Source organism: Pteropus vampyrus, unplaced genomic scaffold, assembly GCF_000151845.1.
Source record: "Pteropus vampyrus isolate Shadow unplaced genomic scaffold, Pvam_2.0 Scaffold440, whole genome shotgun sequence".
In the NCBI taxonomy this organism is placed as follows: domain Eukaryota; kingdom Metazoa; phylum Chordata; class Mammalia; order Chiroptera; family Pteropodidae; genus Pteropus; species Pteropus vampyrus.
Genome location: NW_011889221.1, coordinates 1,146,555 through 1,157,504, shown reverse-complemented (window position 1 = coordinate 1,157,504; position 10,950 = coordinate 1,146,555). Strand labels below are relative to the sequence as shown.

At 40.5% G+C, this 10,950-nt stretch overlaps 1 protein-coding gene across 1 annotated transcript in view; it reads left to right on the top strand.

Moving 5' to 3' along the window:
• Window positions 1–10,361, top strand: part of LOC105306496 (threonylcarbamoyladenosine tRNA methylthiotransferase-like) — a 68,171-nt gene extending 57,810 nt beyond the window's left edge. Inside the window, exon 5 of the mRNA XM_023524079.1 lies at window positions 9,455–10,361. Coding sequence (XP_023379847.1) covers window positions 9,455–9,646 — 192 coding nt within the window. The 3' untranslated portion in view covers window positions 9,647–10,361. The remainder of the gene's footprint in view (window positions 1–9,454) is intronic.
• The last annotated feature ends 589 nt before the right edge of the window (window positions 10,362–10,950 follow it).

The following is a 10,950-nucleotide window of genomic DNA, read 5'->3' as shown; positions in this document are numbered from 1 at the left end:
GATCACTAAGACCATGCAGGAGCACATTGCATCTTTTCCTTTGGTGAACGTCAAGGCAGAATTATTCAGAATATAATCTGAAAGGCATTTGATCATGCGGAAGATAGTTTAATAATTTATGTCTGGCCTTATTAGCAAAGCCTTGTGTTTACTCCGCTATCACTAAAATAAGATTAGAAACCAAGATTATAGTGATTTGTGTGTGTGTGTGTGTGTGTGTGTGTGTGTGTGTGTATGTTCCAGTTTAAAATATTTTCTTTGCAATTTTAATGACTTGATAGCAATTACACATTTGAGGTGAGAGGGGGAGAGAAAAATTACATATGACTAATGTCTGATTTATAATTGCTCATGCCCAAAAATGATACAGAAAGGCTTATCAGTATTGTGCTGTCATCGTGTAACTCTGTGACAGAGGTTTTAAAATGTATTCTCCCAAAATAAAGGAAAAAATGAATTGACTCCAAATTTAATTTGTTGATCCTGTTACATGCTGGTATGCCAATAATGCTGATAGACAATGCATGTAACATTATTTAGACTTTAAGAACTAGAAAATACTAACATCCTTGGTCTGGAGATAATTAAGCACTCCTAGTGGTATGATATTAAGAAATGTTTTAAGAAATGATCAATTTGAGAAATGTTTAGAAGAGTAGTTGAGAAAGTAGCTTGGCCCCCTTAATCCCCTGGATGGCCTGGTATCTGGTAATGACACTACACACAGGGCCGAGGTTGTCTGTCAATTCGAGGAAGGGAGCTGGCACGTGGGAATCAATTGCAGGGCCCTGGCAACACCTGCAGGTGTCAGGGACAGAAAGAACTCATTTAGAAGCTGTACTGCAAGATGGGAAGACAGGTGGCAACTCTCTTACAGGGATATCTTTTATTTGAGCAGAACCAGACCAACTGTTCCTCATTAAAACACATTTTGCAACATGTTCTAATGTGATCAGATCAAGTATGTGTGCGTATGTTCAGAGAAAACTCAGCAATGTGCCATCTACAGGTCACATTTACAAAGTCTCGACATGGCTCAGAACTGCAAGGCAGGTAGTGTGAAGGGTGTCTGCATGACCTGAGGCTGGCTTTCCTGGAACGCCCTTCTGTAGAGAAACACAAAATAACACCATTACCTCTGTGACGTAATAGAGCAATAAAGTGGGTAAAATCTGTTCAGTATAGATCTTGATTCTGATGGTCATTTTAATAATTATACAGTGCCTTGATTTTTCTTATTTCTTTATATTCCATTGTAAATGATATGTTACTACCAAGGCTGAATTTAGTATGACTAAAACCAAGCCTCACGTCCGCCTCACCATTTGTACCTACTACCTGTGAATTAGGTGGGTACTTAAAGTTGGGATTAACTTATATTAACCTCTCTCCTGGGAGGATTAGGGGAGAGGATGCACCTAGAGTACTTAGAGACCTTCTGGGCACATGGCGAATGTTCCCTAAACCTTGCTTCTTCTACTTCGAACTTTTACATGGAGCCTGTCCTCCACATTTCTTGGATCTTTATGCTTCTGGTTCTGTGGCCATATGACACATTATAATTTATAAATATTTTTGATGAGGAGGAGGAGGAACTGCAGGAGAGGCCTCTGAACAGCATGATTTTCTTCCATTGGAAGTCCAGGCCCATCCAGCTTCCCAGAAAAGGATACTTGCAACTCTATGAAGATATATCTATAGAATGCAAAGGAACAAGTGGACGTAGACCGACCACCTCTAGGTACCCTTTCCTTCAAATCTGTTTCTTTTGGCTGAAAGAACTATGAGTAGGACAAACATAGGTAGTCCCGGAGGCTCATTTTCTTAGCAGGCAGCTACCTCAGCAGGTCTCCATTAGCTCAAAGAAAGGAAAGGGCCTTAGCAGAGGCTGAGCCCTGGTGTCCTGTGTCTTCCTCCACCAGGAAGCTTTAGGTCACAAGCCATACAGTCACCAGGAGGTGCCCTGTGCTCCCTGCCTGTAAATAGGAAGAGCATTGGGCTTCTGTTGGAGTTTGTTCTCTCGTGCAACTCGTGCAGCTAGTTCAGCTCTGCCCGAACTGAGCACACTTTCTGGTGGGATAATGAGATCTTGGGGAATCGTATATGCTGTGAGTGGTAGGCACAGTGATATGCCCCTTCCCCACAAAAGATGCCCACATCCTAATCCCACAAACTTTTGAATGTGTTACCCATATGGCAAAGGGGACTTTGAGGATGTGATTAAAGATCTTGAGATGGGAAGATTATCCTGGATTATCCAGCTGGGTCCACTGTAAATCACAGGGCACTTATAAAAAAGCCTATGCTGGTGGGCTTGAAACTGGGGGAAAGGACGACAAGCCAGAGGATGCAGGCGGCCCCTAGAGGCCAGGTAAAGGGCAAGGAAACAAATTCTCCCCTAGAGCCGCCAGAAAGAGCGCAGCCCTGCCAACACCTTGATTTTAGAACTTATGACCTCTATAATTGTAAGAGAATAAATTTGTATTGAGTCCCTAGGTATGTGGTAATTTGTTACAGTAGCAATAGAAAACTAATACGCCATGCTTCTTTGCTGGTAAGTTTTCCCAGTCATGCTATGTTATGTTTATACTGTGTCTCATCAGTGATGTTTAACTCTGTGTCCCATCAACCTGACAGTCTAATAAGAAATACGAGACTAGGTAAATGGCAATTCATATGGAAAGATTATTTGCCCACGTACATCTATGTGATACAAAAGAAAGTGCAAATATCCTTTCAACTAACACTGTCCCCTCCTCTCTACTGGGCCCTAGGCATTCATTGGAGAGTCAGGCCTGCTCTGTTCTGAAGTAACACACACAGGATCGTGCAGGAGATGGGAATGGACAGGCCATTCACTACTGTTGGCAAGTGCCTTGATGAGGGCCAGCCAAGAGGACACACAGCCCCACAGAGGGGGAGCACCTAGCCCATCTTGAGCTGTCTGCTGTGAGAGGTTTTCCCATGAGACGTCCTGAGTGATTGGGTCCTGAGAAAACAATTAGAAGAGAAGGCAGGGACTGGATGGTGGGTAGAGAGGAGATGGCTGGTTCAGGCAGAGTTCAGAGCAAGGGCAAAAAGGTTTTATGTAGAGTTGTGGGCTTGACAGTGACTTTTTTCTTTGCTTTTTAGTTTCCTTGAAAATACCTTTACAACAATATTATATATTGAAAGAAAAAGCAGATACAAAAAATGGGCCCCTGGCACATCTGACAGTTGAATCCTTCTTCATAATTGTGGAATCCAGGTTTCTCTTCTTAGATGGGATGGTTTTAGCTAAGAGCCTTTCCAGAAGGCTCACCCTACAGATTGAGGGCCCAGGAAGTAAGAGATGCTGACTTCATTGTAGGTATAACTTCTCCCTCCTGGGAGAGTGCTTGTGAGGATAGTATGGGACTTTATCATCTCTGAACTGTTGCTGAGTGCCGTGGGAGGCCCTGGCCTTTTCTGTTTTCCAAGCCACACTCCTGGAATGTAATACAATAGTGGCCCTTTACTTAAACCTTCTGTATCCCAGGCACTCTCCCTAGGCTCTGGGCATGTTATTTCTAAGCCTTTCATCAACATCTTAGGGTAGATATATTGGTATTCCTACTTCACAAAAGAGGTGACTAGGGTTGAGAGAGTATAAACCGCTTGCCCAAGGTCACAAAGCTGATGAATGTCTGTTCTTGGGTTCAGTTTCTGGTCTGGCCAAATTTGAAACCCTTGCTCATTCCTTATACTGTGTGCCTCCTGATATCTGTAAGAAACAAAAGTAGCTTAAATCAATTGACCATATTTGATAAGCAAATAAAATAGTGACATTGCAATTTTGTGAAGAGAATACCTGAAGCAGGTGTGCACATTCCATGAGAACCACAAAATACCATTGAAAATGTTAATCTTATTTGAGTTTTAAATGAAAGACACTTAATATGCATATCTCATTTGATCCTCATAACAACTCTTTGACATGCAAATACTAATAGTATCTCCATTTTACAGGTGATTTTGTATGGAGGCAAAGAGAGGATAAATCACTTGCCCAAGAATCCTCAGGTAGAGCTGGGATTAGAGCCCAGGCACTTACTACTCCCATTTTTGCCTCAGGGTGTTAAATGTGCTCTAGTTACAAGCTTGTCTTTCCTTTCCCCAACAATATGCATATAACTGCTAGAGAAAGGGGAAATAATTAGAGATGGGCTATTGTTACCATCAAACCAGACTGTTTTTCTCTATTGTCTTCATTTATCTTTAACTGACTGAAACCTAATCCCTAAAGTTTTTGAACCTCAAAATTGTTTTAGTTTTGGTTTATATAGGCTTGGTTCTAATTTAATAAGATTTATTAGTTTAATAGGATTTTATAAACTATGCTTTTGAAAATTAGAACATTTTTAAGAATTAGCAAGTTAGGGAACAGCAAGATTTTCAAAGGGAGAAAAGAAAGCCCATGTTTACAAAGTTATCACTTTTTCAGTGTATCCTGAGTCTCCTATCACTCAATAAATACATGGATCTTTTTGACTGAACAAAAGTCATATCCTTGTTTCAAATTTCTGTTTTGAAAACGGCATTTCTAAATGAAATTCGATTTTTTAAAGATTACAAGTGTGAGAGTTGATGGCTGTTTGGTCATATTAAGCAAAAAAAATCTCACATTTGGTGTGTGATAGTGTGAGAGATACAAGTGCATCTTGAATTTCAGGAATTAATAATTTTGATAATGTTTAGGAGGTTTAGGGAAGATCTGAGCCTTTTGTTTACTTTCCAGAACTATTACCATACTAAATTTTTCTCTAAAGTCATTTATATATTATTATATATGTTGTGTGTGTGTGTGTGTGTGTGTGTGTGTGTGTGTGTGTGTGTGTGTAAATTTTTATTTTACTGTTGGTTATTTATCATCTCTTTACCAAAAGCACTTTTTATTTTCATTACATTATGGGAATGCTGCATTATTTTCTATTCACAAAAGCTGCTTCTAACTGTATGGAAATCTGCTCTAGTTGTACGTTTAGATGTTTGAGTGTATTGGACTTTATGAGAAAATCCTTGTGTTTCTTGTATTTCTAAATTACTTTTCCTTCAGTATCACAGTGGCAGTGACAATTGAAATGTACAAAGCTAGCTGCCTGCTGAAAACTGTCGTCTGAGAAACTTTTTTTCAACCTTATATTTTAAAACATATCCTGAAACTCCTTTCATCAAGATCTTCAATTGGCAAAAGATGAAGTAATAAAAGAAAGTGCGCTGGCGACAGACTACATTTTCCCTCTCCTCTGTTGTCAGGCTCCCACCTTGATCTTGAGGAGAGTGGCAGGTCAGATGGGCTTCTTGTGGCTGCATATGCATGCTGCTGCTCTCCATATGATTCTGAGATTCAGACTCATCCACTAGGAACAGGAGAGAGGCTCAGCACCAGGATACTTTTTTGGGTCAGTTATGTTCAAATGTGTTAAATGTTGGAGAAGCGAGGCGGGAAAAAAATCAGTGCCCAAGGAAAAGAATGACTAAGTTGGACACAACCACAGATAATCCACTATGGTAGTTTAGTAGGTAACCTACATTTTGAGCAAAATCTTATGGCAAATGAGTTGAAAGGAGAGGAAGAAATTTTGTGAAACTCTCATCAAGTGCTGAAGGGGTTTTTTTTCCAGCTGAGAGCGCAGGCAGGGTACCTGTACTGCAGCTTTGTGAAGCAGAATGTAACAACCAACTGCTTAATGCTTTAAGACTCCCCCAGGCCTGCCCGGTTCAGCCTGACTCCTGGCCTGGCACCTGTGATCACCAGGTGGCAGCTTCTTGAACCACAGGCACAGAACCCAGGTCGGCATTCTGAACCAGGGGTGGGGCAGAGGAGGATTTTCCCCGAAGCCAATAGAGCTTAAGTTTCAGGGCCTCACACTTTGAGGGGCCCCTTCCAAGGCCCTCTACCTAATTTTGTATTCATATATACATTTTTTTCATAAAGAGAAAACTTCATGCCCCACAATACCTGGATCCACTCCTGGGTGAGGGTGTCTGTGACCGTCCTAAAGTCCTGTGCAGAAGTGTGAGTGTAGCGTTTGTGCATATATCATAGGCACGTTCACATTTTCCTCTGGGGAACTGTCTGTCATCTTCATCAGCTTCTCAAAGCCGTGTATGACCCAAAAATGTTAAATTCGGACGTAGGGGAAATCGATCAGCCTTTTAGTTCTGGTCTTATAAACCCAAACTGAAGAAGTTATGGTTTAATTGCTAGAGATGGCAACTCATGACTCATGTAGAAAAGTGCCCTGAATATATCACTGGACACATCGATCACCAGAGACATAGATAGCCATGTTTTTGATCGGTCATATCTCATCTGAAATACACACCCTCATATTCATTTATTCATTCACTCATTTATTCATTTCTAAGCACATAATGAGTACCTCCTCTGCAGCTGTGCCGGTTCCAAGAATCCAGAGGTGAGTTATGCAGCCTCATTGCTTTTGAGAAGCTCACACAGCCTCTGTCATTTTAGCTGAAGGATCGCATTCTTTCCCAAAGCTGCTGTATCCGTATGAGTGCTGACCATGAGACCTCAAGGTTATTTTTAATCAATTGAAATGAAAGCTTGTCAACATAGTCCCAGTTCCAAAATATCATGCAGAAAGCCAGTCTCGTAAGACAGCAGACTCCCAGGACTCGGGCGGATGGAGGCACACCACTGAGCCCCCGCCCCGGCCCCCTGCCTCAGGGAAGCTGGCTCTGTCTGTCCAGCTGTGGGCCTCCTGGCTGAGGGTTCACAGCAGGGCGTCCTGAGGCCCAGGTACCTGAGGAGCACAGAAATAATAATAATTTGGCTGCCATCGGGCTGAGAGACTTACCCTTGGCGGTTAACAGCTTTATTAATTTTGCAATTAGTCTCCTACGGTCAAAGCAAGAATTCTTCCACATTTATCACATGTAAACATTAGCAGGTGAAAATTGGGTTGTAAAAGTCATCTTTATTTCCCCATTCCTATTCTTTGTACCTCTCATCAGCCACATGTCTGAACTCACATCTTGTTGATTCTACATCAAAAATCTGTTGTTCTCTTTCCATGATTCTGCCATCATCGTCTCCCACCTCTTCTATTGCCACAACTCACCACTGGATTCTCTGCCCCGTTCTCTTCACTCCCCTCAACCCACCCTCCGCATTCCTGCCAGAGTTACCTCTGTAAAGTGCAATTCCAGGGCTTCTGTGCACGGTGAGCTGCAACTCCCCTCTTGGGACACAGAGGCCAAAAGTGTCACCAGGAGGTTGTTAGAAAGCTCAGAAGGGAAGAATAAGATAAGTGAAATGGTTGTTCAAAGACATTTTGTGTTTCTGTGGATTTCTTATTCTCCCACAGACATGCCTTGTGACGTTGCCCCCATCCTCCCACCTCCCGCAATGTTCCTTCCGTGCAGTATTTCCCTTCCCACTCCCACCCCTGGCTCTCAACGTGTTATTCAGGTTCCAACTGGGCAGGCACCGATTTTAAAGCCTGTACATAAGGTGGAAATCTTAAATGATGGAATCAAAATTACACTTTGAAACACCAGAACCACCCTGAGAGTGGCCAGGTTTCCCTCCTCTTCTCCGCACACCCACAAAAAAGCGTCGGGGAACAGAGACTACCAAAAAGGAATGCAGTCATGTCTCTTAGTTTCTCATGCTCCCTTCAAGAAGGGTTTCCCAACCTTTTCCACAGAGAAAATAATAGTAATTGCATGGCACGCCAGGGTAAATGGAAGGATTGCATGTGGGAAGTGGATACCTCTAGCTAGCCAGACCCCTTCCGGCTCCCCTGAGGATTGGAGCAGACTTTGTGCAACAGTGGCCCAGGTGGAAATCTCTGTCCTAAGGGATATATATGTTCACTGAATAAAATGGCTTCCATGGGTTTTTTTCTGTCATTTTTTTCCACTGAGTTCATATGCTTGTATCCCTAAAAGCTGGATACATTTGTGGTATGACTCCACTTGACTGTAAATTCTACCCTTCATGAATTCTGCCTTGATCCTCCATGAACACTGTGTGTCTCATATAGTTACTGTATAATCTGGTAAATTATGAACTTGGTCTGACCCTTCGAGGAAAGGAACTGTGACTTATACCCAACTGGGGCCACCTGGCCCATTGTGGGTATTTGAATGTGCCTCTGCTGAAGGAGTAAATAAATGATAGCTCCCTCTTACATCAAACTAACAAGCTTCTGCACTGAAAAGGAAATGATCAACAAAATGAAAAAGCAACCTTTTCTGAATGGAAGAAAATATTTGCAAATTATGTACCTGATATCTGGTAAGGGATTAATATCCAAAATATGTAAAGAAGTCAACTCAATAGCAAAAAAAAAAAAAAAAAAATCCAAAAATGAGGAGAGGATCTAAATAGACATTTTTCCAAAGAAGACATACAAATGGCTAACAGGTATAGGCAAAGATGTTCAACATCACTCATCATGAGAGAAATGAAAATCAATACCACAATGAACTATTACCTCACACCTGTTAGAATGACTGTTATTAAAAAGATGAGATATAATAAGTCTTGTGAAGGATGTTGTGAAAAGGAAACCCTTGTGCACTGTTGGTGGAAATGTAATTTGGTGCAGCCACTATAGAAAACAGCATGGTGGTACCTCAAAAATTTCAAAACAGCATACTACATTATGAAGCTAGTCCATTTCTGGGCATTTATCCAAAGGATATGAAAACACTAACTTGAAAAGATATATGCATCCCCCTGTTTATTGCATTATTTATAATAGCCAAGAAGCATGGAAGCAACCTAAGTGTCCATTGATGGATGCATAGATAAAGATGTGTGTGTGTGTGCAAAATACAGTGTTACTCAGCCATAAAAAAGAAGGAATTCTTGTCATTTATGATGACACGGGTGGACCTTGAGGGCATTACGCTAAGTGAAATAAATCCAACAAAGAAAATACTGTATGAACTCACTTATATGTGGAATCTAAAAAAACAAAGGAGAAAGACAAAAATACTGAACTCATACATGCAGAGAACAGATTGGTGGTTGCCAGAGATGGAGAGTTGGGGGATGGGCAAAATGGGTGAAGGGGGTCAAAAAGTACAAACTTCCAGTTAAAAAAATAAGTACTAAGGATCTAATGTATAGCCTTGTAACTATAGTTAATAATACTACATTGTATATTTGAAAGTTGCTAAGAGAGTAGATCTTAAAACTTCTCACCACAAGAAAAATAAATTTGTAAGTATATGTGGTGATGGATGTTAACTGGATTTATGGTGGTGATCATTTCACAGTATGTAAAAAACATCGAATGATTATGTTGTATACCTGAAACTAACACAATGTTATATGTCAATTACATCTCAATAAAAAAAGTTCCTTCTAGAGACTCATTACTTGATCAATACCACAATAGAGTTTTCTTTGTATTTCAAAATTATTTTTTTCCCCTCTATCTTTCTCTCTTTATAGGAATTCAGAAATAGGCTTGGGAATCACCTGAGCTCAGTATCCCACAGCTCCGCTGCAACTCAACGAGATTCAGCAAGTTCCAGAATGGTGCTCCAATTGCAAAGGCTACATCAAGACTGTGCACTGAAGATGTCTGTGGGCCTGGCTCTGTTTGCTCTTCTTTTTGCTTTTTTTGTCAAGATCTATAATTAAAACACAACTAAATGAAGCATCTGTAGAGAAGAATAAATTCCTAATTAAAATATTCAATGAACAGGAAAGTGACCACATTGGTTCTCACAGGACGGTAATTTATGCTGGTCTCACTGCCTTGTCTTCAGCCACACTCTTTAATGAGGTTCATCCTGTCCCACATGGGGTTGGGCTCACTGGTTATTTGACCTAAAAACTAATAACAGCTGTCATAGCATATCTTTTAAATTAAGCTCCTTTTGGTTTATTTTTAGCAAAAAATGCAAGTGGTTGCATCTTCTTTAAATCTCCAATCTTCCAGTCAGAACCTAATCATACAGTGGGTCTGGTCACCTTTTCCTTATGTGGGAAGAATTTTCAATCTTTAATAAACATTACTGAATGCATCTTCCTCTTCATACTTTGGAGACCCAGTGCTACAAACATCTTATTTTGTACAGCAGATGTGTTCCTGAAAAGTTTATATCGAAACCTATTTTTAGACCTTTGAATTCTTTTGGAATGCACAGGCAGAGTCTGTCAGCAAAAGGACATATGAGTAATCACCCATGTGCCCATAAACTTTCAAAAAACTGGATTTATCTAAAACACGCTGTGCCCCTTTTCTGACATTTTTGATCAATGACATCAAATGTTTATTTCTACTTGACATTGTTGGCCTTTACTAAATGAAGTGACTTCTTTCACAATAAAAGGAATTGATGTAATAAGCAAATTGTATGACTGTCAGAATTCAAAGAAGTTATTTGGTTTGTATCCACACAGGGAAATGAGGTGCCCTATGGTTGCCATAGGATAGTTTTAATCTTTATACCCACACCCCTGTTCAGCTCTTCCTTTTATCTCAAAATATTTCAGCCTTTTCTGTGTTTTTTAAGGAATCCAAATTAAAATTTAATCACGTCATCGGTGAGTTTAAGAGAAACCAAAATTTTAGTACATTTCTCCCATAACTTATATGTGAATCTAAGAGGAAGTCATATCTAAAAAGCAAAGGATCTGCTTGTACCCCCTCAGGAGTCCTGCACTGAAACATCCACTCTGGATCACCCTGAATGCTCAGCAGGAAGAGGGAGAAGCACTGGCAGAGTGTAGGAGCCTCCAGGCACTTCCTTTTTTGAGATATATACAGTCATTTCTTTGTTAATAAACAGAGTGGTTTCCCATGTGGTACATACTTAACAAAAACCTAGCAGAAGTGAAAATACCACTCAAAGCCTAGAGTCACACTATGGAGGACATAAGAAAAACTCTATATCTCTAACTGCAGACAGAAAGACTTTTTCTGTTTCCCAGATCTCATT